Source organism: Solea senegalensis, linkage group LG9 (assembly GCF_019176455.1).
Source record: "Solea senegalensis isolate Sse05_10M linkage group LG9, IFAPA_SoseM_1, whole genome shotgun sequence".
In the NCBI taxonomy this organism is placed as follows: Eukaryota; Metazoa; Chordata; class Actinopteri; order Pleuronectiformes; family Soleidae; genus Solea; species Solea senegalensis.
This window is the reverse complement of record NC_058029.1, coordinates 14,055,887-14,080,568: the sequence shown is the minus strand read 5'-3', so window position 1 is coordinate 14,080,568 and position 24,682 is coordinate 14,055,887. Positions and strand designations below refer to the sequence as shown.

Here is a 24,682-nt window from a genome sequence, read left to right as displayed (position 1 = left end):
AGCTGGGGTGCAGCATTGCATGGTAGCTTTCGTTCCACTGTGCTCTCACAGCAGACGAGATCAGTTTTGGCCTGTGATATTATGGCTTGGCCTCAGAGCAAATAGTGACAGTCCTGCACACTAAACCGAGATGTATTTCTCTGGTTAATTCTCTCAGTATGTTTCAATGCACGGTTGAATTCAGCTGTGGCTGTAGCTCAACCTCACCATTTAAATGGACAACTGTCCTTGTCCCAGTATACAAACACTCGTGGGTAATGAATTTATTTAATGAAGTGTGTCTGACTCAGCTACACTAGGTGGCGATAAACCCCTTGTCAGCTCTTTACTGTCAGCCATTTTCCAGTTGATTTGCTACGTCACAGGTGTAGCTGAGCGCCAACACGTCTATGTAGCATCTATTAACTTCAGGTCTTGATTTAGCCATGTTTTTCCACACTGATCTCTTCTTCTTCTTCTGCGTACCAGAGCAACCAGGCCAGTTTGGGTCGGTATGTATACATGCAGTAGTAATTCAACTCCCAATTGCATTAATCTGGTGTGTTGGTCTGGCATTGAGAAACTAAGATTGGTATAATTTAAGCCTGACTAACACGTCGAGATAAATTTTAGAAGTCTGGTTTGGATGGATGGATGGTTTTAATTAGGGATGGTTATTGGTCAGTATCAGTCCAATACTGGTCAAAATCACTGGATCGAATATTGCACAGATAAAAATGTAAAATCCAATCCAATCCAAAAATCAGTTATATCGACTGTAAAAATGTAATTAAAATTGAGCCAAACCATTTTAGCTGAGTCATGTTTGGGCTGTTTATTTCTTCTTTTTGGAAGATCAATATTTGCTACACAGTTGGAGAATTATGTCTTTGAAATGACTCGGCACAAATGTGTCGTTAACATCTTCATAGTTCATAAATGGTAGATACTAAAATTACAATACTTGGCAAAGTGTACTGCATGTTGGCACATACTTTACATGTTTGACTGTTGAGTTTACATGAGTGAGAGTAAGTTAATTTACGTCTCTTCATACTTAGACTCATATGTTTTGCATAACGGTAATTTATGCGAGTTGGTTGCACTGTGAGTTATTTATGATATGTGAGCATGCATGTGAAAACAGATATGTGAATACATGTACACGGCGTGCATTTGGGGACTATGGAAGTCTCATTATAGAGCTACAAAGTCTAAGCGTCTATTCAGCCTGTTAATTTCCCTGGCTGGTATCTTCTCCCCATGCAGCCTGAAGTGGCTCCACGGTGCCTTATCAGTCCCTGTAAAAGGCCTTCTTAGAGAACTGCGGTGCCTTATTTATCCCAAATACCATTCCATTAAAAGCCAAGGATGCACCGTGAACAAAGAACAGCGTCTGATTAAATTGCAATGCTTTACTTGGTCAAAATTAATTTATGGAATGTTTTTAAAAAGGATTTCTCTCCCTCTCCCTTTCTCTCTCTCTCTCTCACTGCATCCGAGTAGACACCAATTAAAAGGATGGTTCAAGGTAAGATTCATTACATTAGAAAAGAAGTGGGGGAATGGGGGGAGGCTGTTAGGAGAAAAAAGGCTTTACAAAATGATGAGGTGATTTTTAAAATACATTTGCTTGTCAGAGGGATGGGGGGAAAAGAAATTTGAGGAGCAGATGAATAGAGCTGCTTCACCCGCTTTTGTTGAACCACATCGGTTACATCTCTCTCTCTCTCGCTCCTTCTAACACTTTGAACTAGAGGAGCTCATATTTAATAAAATCCCAGGCTCTGTATTCTACAACACAGAGAAAATGTTTTATCACATGAGCACTGAAGTCACATTAATAATACATTCAATGGTGCATCAACTGCAACTATAAGAGTGAACAGAGACAGTGGTGACACGTGTGGTGAAATGCTTATGAACACAAAATACTATCTGTATGAATGACAAGTTAGCATTTTGGTTTTGAATATCCCATTAGGCCACGTGTGTGTAACTTTCTCTGTGTTCTGACTGGAGTCAGAAAACATAATAGGAGGTGAATGTAAGTATCTGTCTGTCACAACTGGGTTTTGGACTGGACTCTGGTTTCAAAGCACTCCTTACCAACTGAGCTAATGGGGATGACGTATGACTGAAGCCGATTTTCTGTCTCACTCCATCGCGGGCCATAAATAATGCATTAGAAAACCCAAGCTGCGGGCCATACAAAATCTGACCGAGGGCCATGATTGGCTCACGGGCCAGACTTAGGACATGTCTGGGGGACTGGCGACCTAGGGTGTAACCCTGCCTTTCACCTTATGTCAGCTGGGATTGGCACCAGCGGCCCCACGACCCTCATGTCAATGGATGGATGGAATATGCCCAAAGGGGAAATACTCCTTTACTTATATCCTTTCAAAAAAAATCACACAATTCATGTATTATAAGCTTTCTGGTTTCTGGACTGTTAAAGACTGCATATAAATTCGACTTCTAAAAAGGAAAGAAAAGCCATTACATAGATTTGAAGCAAGATTATGGGCATGTTTTGCCATTCCTCCGAGGTCCGGGTCATACGTTCCGTGTCAGCATTGTTGTTTTTTGGGTCAAAACAGACAAAGAACATGGAAACCACAGACACTTGCTTGAGGTTATGTGAGGAGGTCTGCTCATACCTGCACAGGTACAAACCCATCACTCAAAGGATACAAGGAAAAACAAATTAGGACAAAGTCCTGTTGGGAAATCCTCACCACTGAATGGAATGTGAGATCTTGGACACATGTGTGGAATGCTTGGCAGAATATTTCTAGAATTACTACAAGCACATAAACACACCTGTAGCTAAGTTGTAAGCTCAAGGCTTTTGTCACTCCATATGTTGCTTTGTGAAATTGCTTCTTGGACCGTACACAGCGCCCAAGCCTTCCTGTTCAAGATGCTTCAACAACATGGCACATACTGTAGGTGTGCACCCAATCATAACTAAACACACCATATACAGTGGCACATATGTTCTACATTAGTATTCCCAACTTCTGTTTATAACCCCCTTCATACCTAAAAAAAAAAAAATGTATATATATATTGCCTTGTTCGGGTTTTTGAAGTTGATCAAGCTGTCATGCAGTCATATGCTCTCTACCCTTTCCTCTTCCACAATATGCATCGCTTGTAAAATTCACCCCAGGGCTTCAGCATAAGGCATGTGAAGGTCAAATGTCCTTACTGTCATCTTGCATGACTTAATGTATATCAAGCATGTCTCAATACTTTAACATATGGAGCCTGGACATGACATGCATCGAAATGGAGTTTGAGAGAGTGTCCGTCTCTTCATAGTGTGTATGCCTTATTCAAAAGTTTCCCAAGTAAGTCAACAGTCATTTGTCACCCTGGAGGTGTATGGAGGGAGAACACGCTCACACAGAGAAGGCAGAGACTGTCATCTTCTATAACTTGCAGCTAAAGTATCTCAGTAGAACCAGTTATTTCCAGGTCAGTGCTTGTTTAGCTAACACCAACTGAATAAGCCTCTGGGATCGTGAGCTTTAAAAAAAAAAAACACAAAAAACTAAACAAAAAAAAAGAAATCACAGTTGAAAAAGAAAACGGCCAAAAGGTTGCCTGTGCTCCTTCTGAGAGCATGCACAGCCCTTTCCTGCCATTGTCCTTTCTGTTCAGCTTTATTAATAAATGATACGAAATGTAAGGACAGTTTGACAGTTTGTGGCGGTCAATCCCGTGAATCTGCATGCATGTAATTTTGTATCTGTGCCAACGTTTGCTGTGTCCACAGTGTATTTGTCTGCTGGTGAATAGGTCTATGCTGATTATGTTTCAGCATCACAGGGTTTGGTTCAGTGTCAAATCCCTCTGTGTGTAACTAAAGATACTTGATAGGAACACGGCAGCTGGTATGCTGGCTGCTACGCACATAGACACACCTGCCACCTGAGTCAGTCAGTCAGTCCGTCTCTCTCTCACACACACACACGCGCGCGCACAAACACACAGAGTAAATAAATGTGCATTATGGCCTCCTTTTTCAGTCAAAGAAAAAGTGTTTCAAACATGTCCAAACACAAAAGACAAACGTCCAAGAAAAAGAGATACACTCTCGCATTACTGGCCGTCTTTCAGGTCACTGACACAGCTGGACTGGAATTCAGAGAGATAGAAAGAGAGAGATGGGGTGGAGCAGCAGGTGTTGTGTATGCGCTTATGTCAGCACAGGTGAACAGAGGGTCAGGGCGGTCCTGTCCATATGCCATCTGTCAGATCAACTACACCTCACACCAACATTTCCGTACTTTGAGTAACAATGTCAAACTACCAAGACTGTGGTAGCACATTCACATTGACACACACCTGAAATGTCAAGTTCTAACGTCCCTAAAGTTTGATTTATACATCGCATCCCTTGATTTTTGATTTTCAAAAACACCTGGATTCACACATTCACTGATAGGTGATAAGTGGATGGACTGATGGAAGAACAACCTTCATCTGATATTGCTGAATATTAATATATAATATTATTAATATTATAATATTAATTAATATTAAAAATTTAAAGAAATCTCACTGTAATGTTGCTTAACAAAAACCTCTTACTAACTGCTCCCATCACAGTGAAAATCAGCAGTGACGTGAAACAACAATGTCTTCACATTATGGGTTTGTACCTTTTATGAAGAACAGTGAGGTGGAATGAAGGCGTGACATGCGACACAAGTCCTAATGATGTGATTATGAGAATGACAAGCTTTGTCTGAATTAGATGAGGGTGAATAATGGATGAGGCTTTCATATGCCTTACAAAAATACTAATCGCTATAATAAGACTGCAACAACATAAGACAAGACATCTAACATCAGAATAGGACTGCAAAAATACAACGATAACAATTTTGAAAACTGGTTGGTTTGGGTGGTGTTTTTAATGAAGTAAACAAGCTGTGGTTTTTCGGCTTCTTAACATGAATATTTTATGGTTTCTTTGCTTAATATAACAAAGAAATCAGTCAAATTTAATCATTCAATACATTTGAAACACCATCATTCCAAGGTTTGGGAAGCAGTGATTTTTCAAAATATGACATTTAAAGGATTATCCGACTAATCAATTAAGAAAATAATTGTTAGCTGCCACACTACATAAGAAATTATAAAATATCTCATGTCATTTGTTTGTGTTAATAAACTTTAATGGAAAGCTGGAGCGGCATTTTTATTCAAGATGATGATTCAATCCTGATAAATGGTCTGAAGACGCAACATGGTCATGAGTCATGGCTCGCAGACTACGCCTTTCCAGAGGAGACACATGGACACTGTCAGACATACAACACCATGCAAAAATATCTCTCGGGCTCTGGGACCTGACCCGTGAAACGGACGAAAAGAGGAGAGAGAAATGACATGGCAAAAGGTGGGAAAATTAAGGTGAGAGATGAAAAACTAGATTCACCAGAGTGTGTGGGGGGCAAAAGAGGAAGATAAGTGAGAGCGAGGATGATAGACAGAGAAAGGTAATGGTGTGACCTTGTGAGAGTCTGTCACCGCCTGCTGAGAGAAAAATTACCTGTAGGAGAAAACCAGAGCATGTGAAGAACACATCAGCAGTGTGAACTTCTCTCTATCCTGTATCTCCCGTTCACTCCCTCCTTTAGTGCTCCCAAATGAGGAATATGTTGGAAATAACTAAACTTAATTAAAGTGGAATCGAAATGACTCTAGTGGGTCCTTTGCTGTCATTAATTAGAAACAAAATAACCTCACTCTGATTTACTCTTCAGTCTTAATGAATTTACATTTCATCCATCTATTTTCTCTCGTATTTCTTCTCCTCCACTGCAATTTGTCATCACTTGTCTCTTTGGCCTTAAATGCAACCTAACGTGCCTCATTACTGCAACTTTTGAGTAGAGTAGTGCCAAGATATCAAGGTCATCTGTTTTGCATTAAAACTGTATTACGTTCAGGTGCACCGCAGCATGTAGTGTCTACTTTAACCGGATTATTTTTCGAAAGCAAGTTGAGTGTGCGTTTGTGTGTGAGGTAATATCCAGTTTTTCATTGCTTAGGACGAGCTTTAACTTCCAAAAGGAATCCAGTCCTGTCTCTTTGTTGTAGCACACTCTTTTAGGCCTAACATGATTTATTATACCTGTTTGGATTTCAATATGGAAATGAAATTCCTGAAAATAAATATGTTGACATTTTGCCTTCAAGACATTGAGAAAACATGTTTTTAAACTTGTAAAATGTATAATTTAAAGTAGCAAGTAGCAGAATGTTTTTGTCTGTGCTTGGGAAACTAACTTTTCTTCCTGACGCCTACAGCACTGGTGCTGGTCCACACACAATGTTTCACAGAGTGGCTAAAATGGAGGACAACTCGCAGACAATGAACAACTTAACCACCCTCTGGCCAACAGATGCTTAAATTTGTCACACTGGGCCCCCAACACCCACATGCCGGCATGTTGGACGCACACGAGCACTGAGGCAACAAGAAAATAAATGCTAATGTTAATGTAACTGAACTGAACAGTGTGAGAAAGCAGAGTGAAGCAGGTGTTGAAGCAATGAGATGGGGATTTCTGAATTTAATCAAGCCCAAGTGAGTAAGTACGTGTGTGTGTGTGTGTGTGTGTGTCCGACTTCATTTTTCACCTGTCACAATAGTGGCATGTTGGGTCCTGGGAGGCAAAGACCTGCCCTCCCACATGCCTGAAGGGGAAACACGCACAGACACACATGGAGAGGGTTATCATGGGAAATAACTTCATACCAAATGGGGCTTTTCACGTTATTGATCAGGAACGCCTACTTTCTTTTTTCTACTTACTTTCTTCTCATTCTTTTGAGCACTATGAACCAATATATTCCTTCAAACTGGGCTGTGATGAGTTCCGATACATCCTAAAAAACACCGGGAGCAGCCAGATTTTAAAAAACCCACTTTATAAGGCCGTTCCAGCCGCGTGACATGTGAAGAGAACTGCGTTATACAATTACTTCTGAAGCACCAACAGCAATAAATCATATTTGCACAAGCAAACACAGCTAAAATGAACAATCCATGACATCAAACACAGATGATGACATATAGACTATACACTTAGTCAAACAGATCAATACATCCTGGGTCTACACACATACATATATAAACGTGTTTGTGTGTATGTGTGTGTGTGCGCACAAAGCCCCACAGACACAGGCCAGGTGATTCATCACAAGCTGATGAGAGCATGACCTCCACGACCTCGTACGTGACCTCTGACCTCTTCATACAACCTTTCCAAAAGATCACTGCAGATTTATCAAACAACGTAATGAGCAGTACAACAACGGTCACTCACCAATGTTCATCTCACCTTAATGAAACAAAAATAAATAAAAACTTCATAAAAGGCAGAATAAAAATAACACCCTTTCAAGCGTTCTGTAGAGACGTCTCATCACAGCAAACAGTAAGTCGACACTTTCCCATTTAAGCTGACGAGTGACATTCTCTCTCAGTCTTTCCCCCTTTGTCTTCAATTCCCCATACTCGCCCTTGTCACGTATCATACCACACACATATAGTCCCAGTCATCCAGTGATGGCTGATGAGACAGTGGTCAGTGTGATGTACCTGCCTGTAAGTAATATGCTTTGCAGTGGCTCATCTTGTTGGTGAATGATGGAGAATTATACACACATTACCTCTTCTTTTCTTCTGAAGATGCAAGGCCAACAGAATACAAAATACATAAAATGTGAAACACAGTGAACAAAGATCACATTTCAAAATAACAGGGCTTTGTGTTAAACAACATCAATCCTCTTCTTCTTTTGGCTCCTCCCTTTGGGGGTTGCCACAGTGGATCATCTGCCTCCATCTTGTCCTCTCCCTTGTGTCTTGTTCCGTTATACCAACTGTCCCAATGTCCTCCTTCACAACATCCATGATCCATGATCCTTGTCTCTCTTTTTCTCCTGCCCGGCAGCTCAATCTTTGTCCACTATCCCTCTCTCTTAAGTTATTAGCAAACTCTTCAACCTGAGCTGTCGCTCAAATATCAATATTACATCAAAATTCTATACAAAATCATCAGAAAATATAACAAATTTAATTAATCCACATCTCAGTAGCTACAAACCAGCATGACATAGTCTGTGCTCAATGTTCTGAATGTACCAAATAGAAATAGAAACTTTTTTACTGTAAGAAACCTGAGCTGACAGTTCATTGGTGTTGAATTTGTGAAAGTATGGATACTTATTAATATCTGCACAGTGTGACAAAAAAAATTAGACAGTGACTTCAATAAACATGGGAACTACTGCTGATTTACTTTATGTAAACAAGAAAATTAACAGGCGCTGTGCTCTCAGTCATGAAAACGGCCAAACAATGCTAAACTGTGTGAGCAGTGAAGACGAATGTTCTTGGATGAATTTAATACTAAGTTGCAGTTTGATGGGGAAGGCAAATGCAAGCAAATAACTAAGGATGTAGTAGGTAACAGTATATACCCATGTAATATGAGTCTTATGCTTAGAATTTAAATGAATAAAGGTTAACATACTGTACATGAATGATTCTGTGTCCAATAATAAGTGTCTTTTTTGAAATGTAAAGCCTCTCAGATCCTTTTTCCAACTGTTCAATTTCAAGTGTCGGTGGCATCTAAATTCCTTAACAGGTTTATCAAACTCCATCCGATTTGCATCCAACATCCAAGACAGACACACAATGTAATTCTGTTTACAACATAATACAAGTAAAAACAAAAAGTGGTATTGTAATAATACAGCTCATAAATATTTAACAGTGTATCACCATTTTCCCTCTTCCTATTGAAAATGGGCGAACGTACAGTGAACTTTCATATGCTGCATTCTTACAAAATGATAAGACTTCCCTTAAGACACCACTTAAGTTTGATTATCAAGGCAACAAAACGAGAGAGAAAAAAAATATTTTTGATTGCATTGGCCAATCACCTTTAGTTTTACGATTTAAAATTGGCTATTGAACAAGCTGCAAAATTATGAAAAGGCATCAACTCTTTTTTGGGGTTCCAGACGCCATGGTAGGTCCCACATGGGTCTACCATTTGGTTTTAATTTTAAATCTGACTAAATTGATTCTAGTATAAGAATTCATTCATTTTTCTGCATATAAAGGGACTACAGTTCTTAAGGCGACATCCCGACTTTTCTACTTTTCCCACCTTTGCATTATTTTCTCCTTTTTACTCCTATCACTGTCACACTCCTTTAAAAGTCAAAGGGGCCAACATGATCAGAGACACTAAAGCTTCTGTACCAAACCCATACTCAATCCTTTTACAATATAGAGCTTGGGATTGAACTAAACAAAGTGACTTGCAGAACTTGAAAGGTCTCTACTTTATCTTCAGTCCTATATTAACTTGGTCTCCTATGGCATAAATCCACAATCAGGGATAAGGAAAAAGGCTGGAGCCCAGTAGGGTGCCATAAGAGCCCAGCTGTCTGAGGGGATGAAAGGCAGTAGCTGCCTGTGAGGGAGGTTGAGGAGGACCTCATGAGGACAGCTACAATGTGACAGGCTGTGATTATGCAGCCATTTATTTCGGGGGGCACTCATGCACACATGTCCCTGGAGTCACACTACAAAACAAGGACATAGAGGAATATCGGTTTGTTTTCCTGCAGCTGTGGAAAGCTTTGTAGTGTATTTATCAGTTTCTTTTTAATGTATACCGGTATAATAATACAATAAAAAATACAGCTGAGACACCAGCATCGGGCATTTAACATTCTGTAGCTGCAACACCTTTTAAATTATGTGGGGGGCGGGTTTATTTCCATATATGACCAGTATATTCAGAATGATGTACACAGCAAGCTTTGAATCACAAAAATGTATTAGTATCAACAAACTAAAAACATATATAGTCATGAGGCTATCAGCAGAATTCATGAGAGTTTTTTTTTTTTCATTTGTAAGTAAAAAGCAACACAAACCTGTGTAAGGGCACACTTAACAGGTTGTGGGCTGAGGCCTTTAGACCCATACTGTGAGCAGGCATGCATTTCATTTGAGCCACATACAATCCGGTGCACACATGCTCAGGCTCAAATACCACAGGCACCATACTGTGCTGAGCCATGCAGTCAAACCCACTTTCTAGAGCAGATGTGACAGGTTGTTTGTGAGGAAGTCAGTGACACAGATACACACACACACACACACTGTATATAGCATCAAAATGCACATTAATTTGGTATTGAATTGAATAACTTATTAAATATATGACATGAATAAGCCTAGAGATGTCCAGGCACTGGCTCAAACACGAAACCTGTCCGATGCAATCACAGCCACAGATGCTGTTGGAGTCCAGAGGTCTGCTGGTCCCCTAATTATTTCCATCAGTCCATCAGTTGCACCCTCTGCATCTAAAGGCAATACATGTCCTGTCTGCATATTTGATGTGTGTGCAGCTCTGCAAGGCATATTTAAAAATAGAGAGAGAATTAGGCTGTAGCTTTGTTGGCTAAAGGCATTTCTATGTTTTTCGGTGTTTTTCCATGTGTCTCATTTCTCGTTATATATTCAGTCACACAAAATCACATATACACAGTAACATTAAAGTTAAGTTATCTGTGACTGTGACTTGAAGAATCGTCTGCCACTATACAGGACATTAATCTAATATTAATATAAATAAAAAAAATAATATTCACTTGTTGATTTGGAGAGTGATGGGAAGACAGTAAATGCGACAGTTAACTCACTCATGTCTCAGGCATGTTTTTTGCATATATTATTTAATTTCTTTTGAGCATTTTAGGATGAAATTGTAATTTCCTTCATATAGAGTGCTCATAAAAAAGAGGCTTTTTTTCTCCAGGCAATGATTCACCTATTCAACTGCAATGTCCATCATAATGTTCTGTCCCGCTGGTGAACAGATAATAGCATAACAAGCTCCGACTTGAAACTCCATTACTAGAACCGCATAAAGACTTTTTACTGGCTGCAAAAAAGAAAAAAAAGAGAGGACATAATATCTGGTCTTTTAAAGCTGACAGAAGCTGTTAACGTCGAGCCCTTTGGGAGCAGAGGTTTTAATATTAGCCTTTCAGCACATTCAGTTCATCTCCTCTGATGCCTGCTTTGCCTCTCACCTTTCCTGATAAACAAGCTTAAAATAGGCAAGGCTGTTACTTCACTTTCAGAACATTCCTCACACAATTGGGTTTGACTGTTTGTAGTTGGGGTTAATCACCTTAGGTTTTAAGCAGAGGAATTAAAGTCTAGCTTAGCAGCAAACATGATTTAAGTGGATAAGTCTGTTTAGTCTGGAATGCTAAATGCTAACCCGAAATAGTGCTGTCACTTTTTACAGTGTGGTCCAGCAGAAGTCACTGTGAGCGCAGCTTGGCCTTACCATTTGCTTTGAATGCCCTCTTGGCATCACAAAACAAAACAAAAAAAGACAGTGATGTTGTGTTGTTATGCCAAGAAAATGAAGACAAAAGTGAGCTTAACAGTCCTCCTGAGGGCATAATCATAACAAAGCATGTGAAGAGCATCATGTGGAGGTATGTTGGGTTTTACACCATAGATGGCAAAGTAAGAAAGAGATTTTTGGACTGACCAGTCACCTAAGGAGTTCATTCCTCCCAAGAGAGGCAGCGGTGGAGGCGTCACAGAAAAGGCAACGCAACAAGTAATTAACCCAACATGACTAATCAAGCTCAGGATGTCACGTGACTCCGTTTGCTTGCTTCGCCATGAACGCAGGAAAAGCTTCTGGAAAAATGAAAAGCGCCAGTGCCAGTTTGAAGCCAACCGAGTTTACTGTGCTCGAGTAATATATCACTGAAGTTGACAGACTGAATATAATTGACCTTTATAATGCCCCTGTGGTGCTTTTCACGAGTATGGAAACAGTGGGAGACGACATTATTCTAGACCTGCAGTTTTCCGACATATTCAACTTTCATTCAGGGATCTCAAACTCAATTATAGAGGGGGTCGAATTAAAAAACTGTGTTCAAGTTGAGGGCCAGACAAATAATGTAAAATTCTGAAGAAACCAAGCTTGTATTAAATAAAGATGAAATAAAGAAAGACATTGGAGCGCAAATGTGAAAATAAACATGTGTCATGTAAACACATTTGTAAATGCAATGGATACTTTTTTCACAGAACATATATAATAGGCTGAATAAAGGGCTGAATATCAAAATTGGACTGTTACTACTGTTTCAAAGTTATATACGCATAAGTTGGAGTACTACATCTATAGAAGAGTGGTAAATAATTTATAGATGCCTTTCCATTGAAATCGGCTGTACAATAATGCAATTCCCATCTGCCTCGCCGGATTTCTTCTGCTGTTCTCTTAGCATTGTCTTAGCCAATAATTTGCTGAACTCAATTTTTAATAAGACTCATAAAAATAACAATCCCCTCCTGGTTCTGTGTTTTCAAAGTGCACATTTAATTTGTTTATTTCTTTTACGGGTGCAGAAACTTGATGAGTGTGGTACTGATAAGTATGTCAGTGGAGATGCAGCGAAGTTTGACACGTGTCCTACATCGTCACATTGTTTAACCTTGTTTACTTTAGCAGCTCAGCACAGAAAATAAGTGAAACTTGGAGATTGCATGGGCCAGCTGAGGCTCTGGTTTGGCTCACATAGAGCCCTGGGCTCAGCAAGACCATCACATCAACACACATGAACTCGGCTACGTGTAGCCTTTGTAACCCTGCTCTGTTTTTCCTTTCCCCCCCCTCAGAGTATGTCTCTTGCTCTCTGTAACAATTTTGAAGTGTGTGTAAACCCCAAAATGTAGGCTAATGTCCTGTCCAACTGACAGATGAAATGCCAGTCCCTGAGTTGGAGCAAAACAAGCTGCAGGCAGCAAGCTCACGCTCTGTGTGTGTGTGTGTGTGTGTGTGTGTGTGTGTGTGTGTGCGCGCGTGTATATATGCTCGTCTAAAACAACCACCCTTGGTAAACATCTAAAGGTCACTGCAGATTTCAGATCGTTTATACTGTACCTTGCTGTCATGTTGCGATGAAAGGGAAACACTTCTGGCCTTAATGTCAGTCACTTTCACTGTGTCAGTAAATTTCAAAGTACATGTAGTAGTACGGCCAAATAGCTCTATGTATTAGAAGCACTGTAGAAATACACATGCATGCACACACAAAATAAGTAAAGAATAAATATTCTAGTACTAAAACAACACTATTTCAAAGCAGTTTAAGTATTTGTCATAATAACTTTTGTCTTGTGCTTGTTGTGTTAGACCAGCAGAAGTAAAGAGAGTTGTAAGACGATTGAATGAATGATGAACGGCTTAATTTGTCCAATACTGTATTTCGAAATTTAGCCCCGGGGGCCCGTTTAATACCAGGTTTTGTTAACCATCACTAGTCTCTGACATGTGGAGTAACGTATGTATGTAAATTCAGTTTCACAGTGGATTGATTTTATTTTATTTGCTAACCATGACCTTTGCCTTTGGTAAATATGAGGCCAGGAATCAATGACATAAAATCACTTTTAAAACATAATGGTACATTCTTGTGTCTGAGCAATTTCATTATCATTAAGGAAAATTCAAACTCATGAGTATAAATTTGTTCACATCTAGTGACACAATAAATAAGGCTGACTTTAAACTTTAGGTCCATTTTAAGCAGGAAACTTTAGGTCCATTTTCCATTACACATTTTGGCAACGTCTCGAATCAACGGCCTTGAATTTGTGAAGAAGCTTCTGCCAAGACAACACTGAGCCAACAGTGGAGCGTCCTGTAGCCAGAGGGCATAATCCATATTCACCACTCAGCCTACACATCTGTTATAAATACACAGTATAAGTACAGCACACAACACGTTGGACTTCTTCCAACGGTTCATTCTGTGTTGTGCGTCCCTATTCAATTAACATTAATGATTTTTTTTTTCTTATGGTTGGTTCATGAATACTAAATTTGTATTGAAATGAATGTAAATATAATGTGGGAATTGGTGTATTTTGAAAATAGAAGTACGGGACTCGGGACTTGGCTCCTAATTCGTTAAGCGTACATTCTCTTGATCATACAAATTACTAGAGACAGCCAAGTGAAGAAAGAACACACACACGCACACACGCACACACGCACACACACAAGTTTAATTACATGCTGTTGAGCAACTGTTTTTGTAATGCATTCCAGGTTCATTGATTTGAGAAGTCCCTGACACTGAATTACGCTATAGATTTTGGCATTTTAAACACACACATGTGCACAACCAAACATAAAATGGTACTTGACATTTAAGCATTTCAAACTGCTCTACTGGAGGTTTAGGAAACTTAGTGAGTTCCTGATGTTGAAGTGAACAGTGGGGCATAGTACACCATTATTAGAGGTGGGCAAGATATATCGGTATATATTGTCAAGATAACATTACGATTGTTGCTTTAATGGTGTGCATTTAAATGAGTCGCAAAAAAAATTATGAAACACGCACAGACGCCGACTGTGAGTGTATGCAGCAGAAGCTTATTCATACAGTTTGACATTATGACTGTTGGAATGATGTGGTTAAAATAATCAATCAGATAAACTCATACAACATGTGTATGTAATGCTCAAGCATTTCTTGAAGAAACTGGCATTTATAGACCTTTTTCACAGCAGATATTTGTCTCAATAAATATTTTTCTAAATAAAGTAAATAGTGGAACAAACACATATTTTACTCATACCATTAATTAGGGTTCCACTCCAGGTTTAAGAGATGTGTAAGGGTGGGTCACCCTAAATACTTGACACTTTAAACTGTAGCCGTTTTGTTGCTGTTTTCTGAAAAATGTGTTATTTTAAAAGTGTGTACACATTTCCTGTATTTTCTGGATATGTTCAAATAAGGTGATTCAATAAATACTAATAAATACACATTATAGCACTGCTAAAACAAAACTCTCACTCTCCTCTGTGGGGTTTTTCATGTTGCCTTTTTGTAAATTTCCTGCCATCCATGTTGAGTCGAAGAAGACAAAGAGCCACCAAAACAAAAATTGCAGCAAAAGCAAAACTACAATAGAGAATTGTACTTTTATATGAATAACATATCAAGCATTCAGTTTGGAGAATCACTACAACGGCACTGAAAGATTATTAATACAACTAATGAAGATGATGGGTTTTAATGTCATGGATTATGCCAGCACAAAACAATTTTGAACCCACACTTGGTGTCCTTGAGCAATCATCACAAATAAATGGATACATTTAACTTAAAATATTGTAATATCCATATGCTTAGATCTGGGCACAGAGACAACATGCACGCAGGTACACATACCTTCCATGTGTCACCTGGGCATCCAACCATCTGACCAACCTCATGTGCACTCAGAAAGCGAGTCATTTTCCCAAACACTTGGCATAGATGCCAACTGAGCCCCATTTCTCCAGAAGTAATAAACTGTCTTTTCACTGCCTCTCTCCAAACTATGATAGAAGACCGCTGAAAAGCCCCTGTGCTTCCATTTCAAACCCCTCAACTCATTAACTAAGCACGGTTACTTCTGTGGCCATTCATTTGTGTGTGTTGGTTGAATATAACGTCCCACACGCCACATGCCACTGGGAAACAATTTGTATTACAGACCAATGTATATATACACACACAAAATTATACAGAACTGGAAGATGAAATGTCATATAAAATGTTTTCAATATACACAGTGCCCGAGTTAACTCTTTAAGTAAAGCAAAGGGTAAAAAAAGCACCCCCTCACACTAATTTAACACTAATAGTTATGATCTAAACTTACCAATCAATGGATAGAATGAATAGAACCCATTTCTCCCTCATTCCTAAAAGAAAGAAAAATCAACTCCAACATCGAGGGAGGTCTCCTTCCACATTAACTTTGAACGGCGACAAAACTTTTAATATTCATTCATCAACTGATATTCAGTGTGTGTGTGTGTGTGTGTGTGTGTGTGTGTGTGTGTGTGTGTGTGGTACCAGGTGGTGCAGGCATTTCCTTTTCCAATCACATGAAGTGAAGACAAAAACAAAAGTAGTAAAAAAAAGAGTAACTTCAAGAGGAAATTTGAAACCAGTGTGATCACAAACCCCCTCATTTCTGTTCCCCAATCAAGCAATAACTTTTCCCCCCGCATGTATGAGCACAGACGTGTACATGTGTGTATGCTTAGCCATGAATAGAGCATTAATTGCATTAGCATTACAGCTGGGTGATTTCCAGTCAAAGAAAAACTCTGGCATCAAAAAGGAGGACATTAACTGGTCTTGAAGTGTGTCATTATTTTGTGCTTTTCAATTTAGAAAAGAAATTCTTGGAATAAAAAGTGGCATGACAGAAAGAGAACACAAAAATGCCAAGGGAAACGGTTTGCCCTTAACTGTTCACCCATTACAATAAGCTACTCCATCCTGATGATTCAGGCATTCAAAATCTACAATATGACAGATGATAAATTGCTGCTTTTTGCATTTAGCGTAAATTGCAAATTGTCTATGAAAGCCAACAAATTAAAAAGCCTTTAATTTGTCCATTCAAACATGTGAGATAACTGTCCTGCTACAACAATGAGGTCATTTAGAGGAAGCTTTTTAGTTTGTCCAAATGTACATACTATGACCATGGAAATCAATGCTTAATTGTTGTCTCAGTACTCATTTACTGTGCACATATCTATTACACATTCAATCAATTCATATTTTTGTGTATATAACATACAAAACCCAAGAACAAAATCCCAGAGCCCACGGTAACACATTTAAATCACAAAGATTTATGTGTATATGTAAGAAGATGGAGAAAGTAAATCTTCAAAAAGTGTCTTAGAACATGTGTTGCCAAATCATAATTTACTTCTTGGTAAAAGTGAAAAAGCTTAATGGTAGACTTATATTGACACTAAACTGCCTACAATAACACAGTTCTGATTTTACACATACAATCACCTTATAACTCATTATGTGTATGTGTGTGTGCGCGCGTCCCTGATGGAGGAAAATTAATTAAAATGTAAAACAGTTTCTAGCTTAATTTATCTGTGTTTATGCAAATTCCAGTGCCTTTCTCGTCTGTTCTTCCTCTCCATATTTCAGCAGTGCAACAAGACGAGTGGTAAAGTCAGTAAATGGAAATCAGGACACCAGGGGCGTCATGTATAAAAGGGTGCGCAGCTTTCATACTAAAAGACGGAATTTGAAAAGTACTTGCGCAAAGAAAATCTCAGATTTATAAAACCGTGCATACGCCAAGTCCCGCACATCCCATCAAACGTGAAACTGAGCGGAGGTGAATGAGTAACACACCGCGCCCCTGTTCCACCCACAAATGAATATACAAATGACTAAAACGCTGTCTCTGACGCCTTCTTCCTGAAGAAAAAGGACAAATAAGGACAAAAAAGGAAAGTGCGCAATCAATGCATCAATTTATGATGTATAAATCTGTAAAAATAGATTATTTTGGTTGTTTGTTTTTTTTGCAATTAGTGATAAATACGAAGGAGCTAAATGACAGGGTAATATTAATAAAGGCATCGCCTTTCTCTTCCGATGAAAGGCGGTGGCGGAATAACTTTATCATTGTTATTTCATTATTGTATGGATTATAAAGGGATATAGAAAATGTTACTCTCAACGTTCAAGTCCCATTTTCTTACAACAAATTAGCCCGCAACTTTATTTTGGAGCATTTAAAACATTATAGACTGACGTGTGTTCATGTGTTCATGTCAGCAGCTGTGTGTCTATTTACACCGATGTGTTACATAAAGAAAATATTCATCTGTGAAAAACTAATTTCAGTAATTTGCTCAAAATAAGCAAGTGAGTCTCCCTCTCTCACCCACACACACTCACGTTGGTTTGTAGTGTGTGTGTGTGTGTGTGTGTGTGTGTTGAAACACAGGATCAGTTACGTTTTCAGTGTCCTCTCTGATGTTATCCACATATGTTCAAACGTACGTGGTGTATCAGTATAGTTTGTCACAGAATAATTCATGTTTGCCACTGTAGACACATTAATAATATGATTTTGAACTACTGTGATAAGTTTCAGAGCTTAGTATTGCAGCGTCTCCACCTGACAAAAGTTTGCGGAGCGCTCCGCTAATTCTCACGGCAGCTCGAGAGTTTGCGATGCGATACGCAAACTTCCACGCCAAGTACATTTTTATACATGCCGTCTGTGCGTGCATGCAAGCGTACGGCGTCTTTTTGTGCGTACGCACAGTTTATACATGAGGCCCCACGTGACAGTACGTAGCACACATGTACATACAAAAACACACATACAGAAGAAAATGCATTTTCTATAGAAAAAAACTAAATGAAAAACAGCATGACACTAAATATTGACTTTTTCGGCATACTAAATATGTTGAAACCTGAGTCATATTGTTGAAATTGATTCATAGTATACTTTATTTTACATATTAAATTTACTGATTCAAAGGTTTGAAATATATAAATACTCATCTAAGCATCACATAGAAGATTTTAAGGAATCTAGTGAAAGTCTGTCATTTGCAAAGGAGCCACTAATCACTAATATTTGTCATGTTTTCATGCCAATATTCTGGCTGCAAGAAATAAAAGAGCAAAGTGTGTGTTTAGTGTTATTTCCATACTTGATGGAGTTCCTGAAGTGGTCCTCTGCAGGGTTTTTCACTGTGCAACTGTTGAGCAACCACAGGTCTGCATCTGTTGGGTCATCTGTAGAAACAAAGAGAGAGAAAATAAGTTCACTTTTTCCACATTTCACATAATCACAAATGAGACAGAGAGGAAGAAAATTTATATAAATCCAATCAGTACATAAATAAACAAAAAACATTGAAGATTCAGTGTATCACAGGACTAAAAAGGTGAAATATGCTCACTGGCACAGTTACTGGCACAGTGTGAAAAGCAAACAATCTGTCAGTCGACCCTCAGAGAGTCACACACCATAATGATCTCACATGTTTCACTAATTTCCAACCAGTCTCTAAATTGTCATTTCTATTTAGACATGTGTTTCCCTCCCACATAATACTATCTTTTAAAATAAATGCATGATTTAATACACTATCATCCATTATCTTGGATTTGGAAAACACTTCTGCATGTTGTCATTTCTTTGAATACCATCTGCACAAGTTTGTGACACTTGTTTTGCTCATAACTGCCTGCACCTAATGCAGATAATTGAACTAACTGATTAAAGAGAACTTTATTTTTATTAATTAGTCACAAGGCAGAGTTGATCAACTGTTTGTTGAAAATTCTGTGAATGTTCTGTGTCATGTTAGCGCTGTTGCCTTGCAGGAAAAAAGACCTTTGGGTTTGTGACCTGGTCGGAAAAGGCCTCTCCGCATGAAGTTTGCATGTTCTCCCTACAGTTCAAAAACATTGGACACTTAAATTGACCACAGGTTTGATATCTTAGTGTAGTACTGTCTGTTCTCAACTCAGCCACTATAATTCCCTGAGTGTGGGATCAATAAACTCAAACCTATTTTAACCCTTCTGCTACCATCTCCTCCTAGACTGTTTGTGATATCTAGAAAATTCAAAAACTATGGTCTGTCCATGGTGTACCCCACCTTTCGCCCTATGTCAGCTGAGATTGGCACAGCACCACGCACGCCCCTCATGTGAAGGACAAAGCGGTAGAAGATGGATGGGTACCCCATAAAGTTACAAGGACACGCTGAAGACCCCAATGCAATTGTTTTAAAGTAAAATTAATCACCCACACAAAAAAAAAGATGTGTGTTCATGCACATATAAACACACACACCCATATTCACAGTTTGCCGTGTTAAGCTCAAATGCTACTCTGGGTGATGGTGGCAGACTTTGCATGGCACTGCCAGGAGAGCCATCACACACAAAGACGTTTATACTCGAGGGGATATGGCACTGCAGTGGTAGAAGCTTGCTCCTTTACGCTACATTGAACCAGGTATTTCACTTAGAATCAGCTTCCCGGCTGCATTCAAGCATACGCACAAACACTCACAGTGTTTGCTGCATTACTGTGATACACACGCACAGTACTTTTCACACAGCAGGTCTCAGAATGCAGAGAAAGGGGAAGATTACCAGAAACACTTTGCCTTTGGTCAGCACTGTTTCTGAACACCTCACCAAAACACTCCCATGCATGCATGTGTGCAGACAAACATTTGTAGTTGTAGGATAATTCTGTACCTTTGGGAATGCCATTTATAAACATTATGATTTCCAGTAACAGACACAACATCACCAATAAAAACAAGTCCAAACCCAACACATGATTTCAGTCCTGCTAGTGTGACTCACGATGTTTTAGTGCCTGTGCTGCTCATGCAGCTGTATTTCTGTTTTTACGAGACATCATTAAGTCTGAGCTTACACCATGTCAAAATCAGCTAACATACCTTGAGGCCCAATGACTGCATTAAATGATCTCTGAAAGGTGTCATGTGTCAGGACCAGTAGTCCTCATGGGGATCAAAGCCTTGCCCAAATGAGGCTGTAGACTGAAGGTTGTATCTCAGTTAGGGCTGAACGATATGGACAAAATTTCATATCTCGATATTCATGCCAGATATCTCGATATCGATATGATACGATATGACTACGGGTTCGGTGAAAAGCAAGCATTTTTCAGAAAAATAAAAACATCATAATACAAAAGACTGTGGAAACTTTCCACATGGAAAGTGTTTTATTGATGAGAACTCACTGTGAGACTGTGTACACGGGTACCATGTCTTTTGCAATGTGGCATGTTATAGCGTCTGTAACGCCTTTATGTCTGGTGGACGTCGACTCATATGGTGTAACACTACTGAACGCATCAGTAAACACACTTAACTTGGGCTTCTTTTGGGATACCTGAGAAGTCCCCGGTGTTTCTCTCATTGTAATACACTCTTCGTGCAGCACGCGATGGTGTTGTTTCAGGTGGTGAAACATGTTTGTTGTGCTACCTTGGTTCGTTGCAATTTTCGCCAAGCACGACCTGCACAACACCTCGCTCGGGTTGACATCCTTTTTAAAATCCAAAATACCTCCAAATAATGGAGGATGATTTATGTTTTGGCACAAAATCGCCACCGGCCGCATTATCTTCTGTCACTTTTCTTTCCCGCTGTGTATGTCGTGTGTGTGTGTGTATGTGTGTGTGTATGTGCGTGTCTCAGTCTCCGTCTCCCTCCCGCCCTCCTATGTTTGTCATTGGTTGGCTTCAGCTGTCGTTCCACAGCAAGCATGAAATAAGGTTTGTGGTTGGCTGGCCGTAGTGGTGCATTCAAGGGCAATCGTAAAAATGAAGTTTATTGTGACTGCCAGAGCTGTACATGCAGGGCGAGCGCGGGGGAAAATCTATTTTGTTTATATCGTTGCTTTTTCGATATGAATATCTTGAATGTTCATATCTAGATATCGATACGATAACGATATATCGTTCAGCCCTAATCTCAGTTAAGCTCATCCTTCTTTATTTCAGTTCAAAGCTGTTAAATACACTAAAATGTGTTTGTCATAGTTCAAAGTTCTCCTCCCAATTGCTTGTTCATCTCCACATTTCTGAGGCACTGGTTAAGGTTAGAGGCAGCGTGTGAACAGTGGCTATGTTAAGGTTGGGGTTGTGCTTAAAGTGAGGCATAAGGTTTTGGTTATACTGTACTATTGAATGGAGGTCAAATCAGTGTCCTCACAAGGATGGCTGCACAAACCTGTGTGAGTGTGTGTATGTACCACGCAGGACTAGTGGGAGTGGTCTCAGCTGTGTGGTTTCTGTCCTAAGGGATGATTTCCAGACATACAATAACAACCTCTTCATCAACGCACGCACGCACTCACACACTGAAAAAAAAATAGACTCTGTATAACTTAAACGATAAACGTTCACAGAACACAAGATGTACAGCAAAAAGCAAAATGAAGACTAGACTTCAGACTAGACTGCTTCATATATTTTCATGTAATTTAAAAGTTGTTCTTTTGAGATATTAACCAAATGGTTAGAGTTAAAACTTCTGATAAATATTACTGTGACATTATGCCAAGTAGAATGTTGCAGTTCTTTTTGTGGCAATGCAGGTAATGCAGACCTGCTCAGGCTTTGACAGAGGTGCCATTCACCCCGATATGAGTTGATGTACCGTCAAAATAATCTTGGAGGCATTAATTGCAGGGTGAAATCCTGTAGTTTTATTTGATAGACACTGACTGAGGGATGGCTTTTTAAACTGAAGTGGTACAGGCTACACTTTTGGCCTTCAGTGGTGTGTGAAACCTTCTCTGGTCAGCTGTGCTTACATTTGGTTCAACAGTTGTCAAGATTTTAAACAAAGAGAGAAATCTGGCAACAGAAGGAGATGACTGTTTTAGCATGCAAACCAGGAGAAAGACAATGTTTTAAAAAGTAAGTATGTGCAACATAGCTTAGTCAAATTTAGTCATTAACATTACTAATTCATTGTGTGTGAGTGTGTCAGTGTGGGAAAGTAGAAAACCTTCAATGACTAAGCTGTTTGCAGGCTATGCTTTCCTTCCATACGAAAAGATGATATTGGGAAATCTCTGGAAAGGCATATTTGCATAAGATTTGAATATGTATAGAACTGCAGCCAATGGCATGGGAGTGGTTTGTTTAATTTTGCATATCATGACCATCAAGCAATTATATGGTTGCTTGATTATATGACTGGTTAGTAGAACAGAACGTGCAGACTGTTGCTTTATCTGATAAAGAAAAGGCCCAGAGGGTGAGACAAGCCTACTAGTGTGTACACAAGTTTGGACATGCACGTGTCTGTGTGTGTGATTAGAAATGCCAGGAAATATTTCTGTACTTGCATGGAGAACATGGAGTACCCATTAAATAAGCTAAATTAAATCTGTACTAAAACTGTATTAAGTATTAAACAAATCCAAATACAGCAACAGTTCAAGTATAAAGGCCATTGCACTGCTGTACAAAAAAGGCACAATATTGAGAACATTTTGAAAGCAATTTTCAAAGCACTCAAAATATTATTAGTAAGCATGACATGATAAAGAAAACAAATTATAATGACCTGGGGGTAAACAGTCATGGAAAGGAATAGGTGGAATTCACATTTAGCAATAATTAATTGGTGCTCAATCATTTTGTTTAATAAAAAAGAACATAAATAAATACCTGCGTACAGGCCAACACTGAAGAAGAAAGGAGAGCCTACTTGGTTCAGGTGTTAATAATGTGATACTTCGCTGCTATAGCATATACTTTAAGATGTCTGTCAGGAAGCTAGAAGATATGATTTTTATTATTATTATCATTATTATTATTATTATTATTATTATTATTATTATTATTATTATTATATATCCCAGCTAGTCCCAGCTGTGATTTATTTTATTTTTGAAAAGTGATCATCAACAAAACTCATTCTTGTTGGTGAGATGTGTGCCAGCCTTGGTCCGAAAAAGAAAATCTGAAATCTTGCTAAGCCAAATTCTATTACTGACGTGAAAGCAATCGAACATCAGGCTATTGAAATGGAGGCTTACTATATAAATAAGGGAGAATGTCATCCTTTCTGGTATGTGAAGGCCACCGTAGTTCCCTGACTCGTCCAGGTAAAGGAGGGATGAGCAGGAGAGTCATCCGTTGTGTTACACGCTGTAGTCTAACCATTAGACGTCACTAACTCTTACACACTGGTCCTTTAATCCTAAAACAATATTAAATACAATGACAAGAATTAAAAAGGCAAAATAGAAAAACAAAAGCAGGATGGAGTTTAACGTCTTCACGGACTGGTCTACAGAGGGCTTATGTAAAAATGGAATCAGTTTTGGGTGGTTGGAAATTTACAAGGCCTCTGACGGGCAAGTGCAAGTGAATGCTGCCTGTTTTCCTGTCAGCCAACAGAAGCTTTTTACAACTTTGCATGTATTCAATGTCATCTTTCACTAAGTCTACAGCCCACAGGAGAAAAACCTGTTTCATATTCTATTCAATATAAGACAAATATTTAAACTGACCCTAACTAAACTGTTTTTTTTTTCTATTTTCCTTTTCATGTGTACCAGTGACCAATATATATTACATGAGGTTATTACTATGTAAGCTTCGCTCTCTTTCTCTGCATTTAAGTGTGTGTGTGTGGCAAGAACTGGTTATAGTTAAGGTTGGGGATAATGCTTTGTTTGGACTGTCCAAATGAATCAAAGTCAATGCTGTGTCCTAAGAAGAATAGCTGTGCAAACCCTCTCTATCTGAGTGTGTGTGTGGTTTTGATATTGACCCTCATTTCAACCCACAATCACTCAAGCCACTGGGATGCTGAAGAAGTAACGACTGGGTTCAAGGTCATACATTGAAAGTAGAGATAGGTTAAGGGAGCAGGTGTATGTTGCACCGAATAAAAAAAAAAGGATAGAAAATGGACAAAGGAAAGAGTGGAAGTGAGGAATATATACACACACACACACACACACACACACACACACACACACACACACACACACACACACACACACACACACACACACACACACACACACACACACACACACAATTTGTTGATTTAGCAATTTGATAATAACTATACAGTATAATTATTTCTATTTCCATTGATTGGAACAAATCCAGAACATTTGAGAAATATATAGGCAGAAAAATGCTTTAACGGGATAA

The 24,682-nt window shown here is 39.0% G+C and overlaps 1 protein-coding gene across 1 annotated transcript in view; it reads right to left on the bottom strand.

Annotated features, from left to right (window-relative positions):
• The window catches only part of cdkal1 (CDK5 regulatory subunit associated protein 1-like 1), a 207,508-nt gene that overhangs the window by 152,739 nt on the left and 30,087 nt on the right, over window positions 1-24,682 (bottom strand). The window contains exon 4 of the mRNA XM_044034474.1: window positions 18,651-18,735. Within this exon, the coding sequence (XP_043890409.1) occupies window positions 18,651-18,735 (85 nt within the window). The remainder of the gene's footprint in view (window positions 1-18,650; window positions 18,736-24,682) is intronic.